Source organism: Camelina sativa, chromosome 17 (genome assembly GCF_000633955.1).
Source record: "Camelina sativa cultivar DH55 chromosome 17, Cs, whole genome shotgun sequence".
Lineage (NCBI taxonomy): Eukaryota > Viridiplantae > Streptophyta > Magnoliopsida > Brassicales > Brassicaceae > Camelina > Camelina sativa.
In genome coordinates this window covers 10,349,679-10,350,446 of record NC_025701.1, presented here as the reverse complement: position 1 = coordinate 10,350,446, position 768 = coordinate 10,349,679, and the positions used below count along the sequence as shown (strand labels likewise).

The following is a 768-nucleotide window of genomic DNA, read 5'->3' as shown; positions in this document are numbered from 1 at the left end:
CCGTCTTCAATGAAGATCCTACTGATGAAGTCTCTGAACCTCTTGGAATAGAGTTTAGGATCAACCGCTGAGATGGAAGCAGGATCAGCTTGTAGTGACTTATATGCATGCTCGATCTTTTTGGTTATGTCGTAGTCTTGCAAGATGTCAATGACTCCAAAGTAGAGAACCACTTCGTACATCTCACCGTGAGATGGATAACTGGCTCCTCCTGATGAATACTGATCAAAATCGCTTCTCCGGACCATTCTTTCTGCTCTTGCTGGCATGTTTGCACCTAATCTGATCGATGGTTTCCTGTTAAAAACAGATTGTAAATTTTGAGCAAAGTTAATGAATCATGAATTGACTGATTCTTTATTAGTAAACAGGACCACATGCTTTGTTTTCACACTCCCCAAACAATATTGCCAAGCAAATGTAATCATTCCTACATTCATTAATATTAATCCGAAACTGAATCTCTCAACCACTCCATGTCTCTACAATAATCAATGGCTATGAATGCAAAAAAGCTTCTCCTGTGAAGTCAACTTCTTAACATTAAAAATTGCACCCGGATCAACGATTATTACCTGCCAGCTAAAATTCGGTCCATGTCTTGAAGCTCAGCCTCTAGGAAGCGACAACCGCGCATGAATTTCTCATTCTGATATGAATCTATCCTACCTGCAAAAGATATTGACATAAATCTCATGATAGGTCGACTTCAATGGGGGACACACACAGATAGAGAATGATGATGTCTACATTACCAGATCTCAAAAC

At 39.6% G+C, this 768-nt stretch overlaps 1 protein-coding gene across 1 annotated transcript in view; it reads right to left on the bottom strand.

The window, feature by feature from the left end:
* Positions 1–762, bottom strand: part of LOC104756543 (phosphatidylinositol 4-phosphate 5-kinase 1-like) — a 2,564-nt gene extending 1,802 nt beyond the window's left edge. Inside the window, exons 1-3 of the mRNA XM_010479149.1 lie at positions 756–762; positions 576–669; positions 16–297 (exon numbers count right to left, since the gene is read on the bottom strand). Coding sequence (XP_010477451.1) covers positions 16–297; positions 576–637 — 344 coding nt within the window. The 5' untranslated portion in view covers positions 638–669; positions 756–762. The remainder of the gene's footprint in view (positions 1–15; positions 298–575; positions 670–755) is intronic.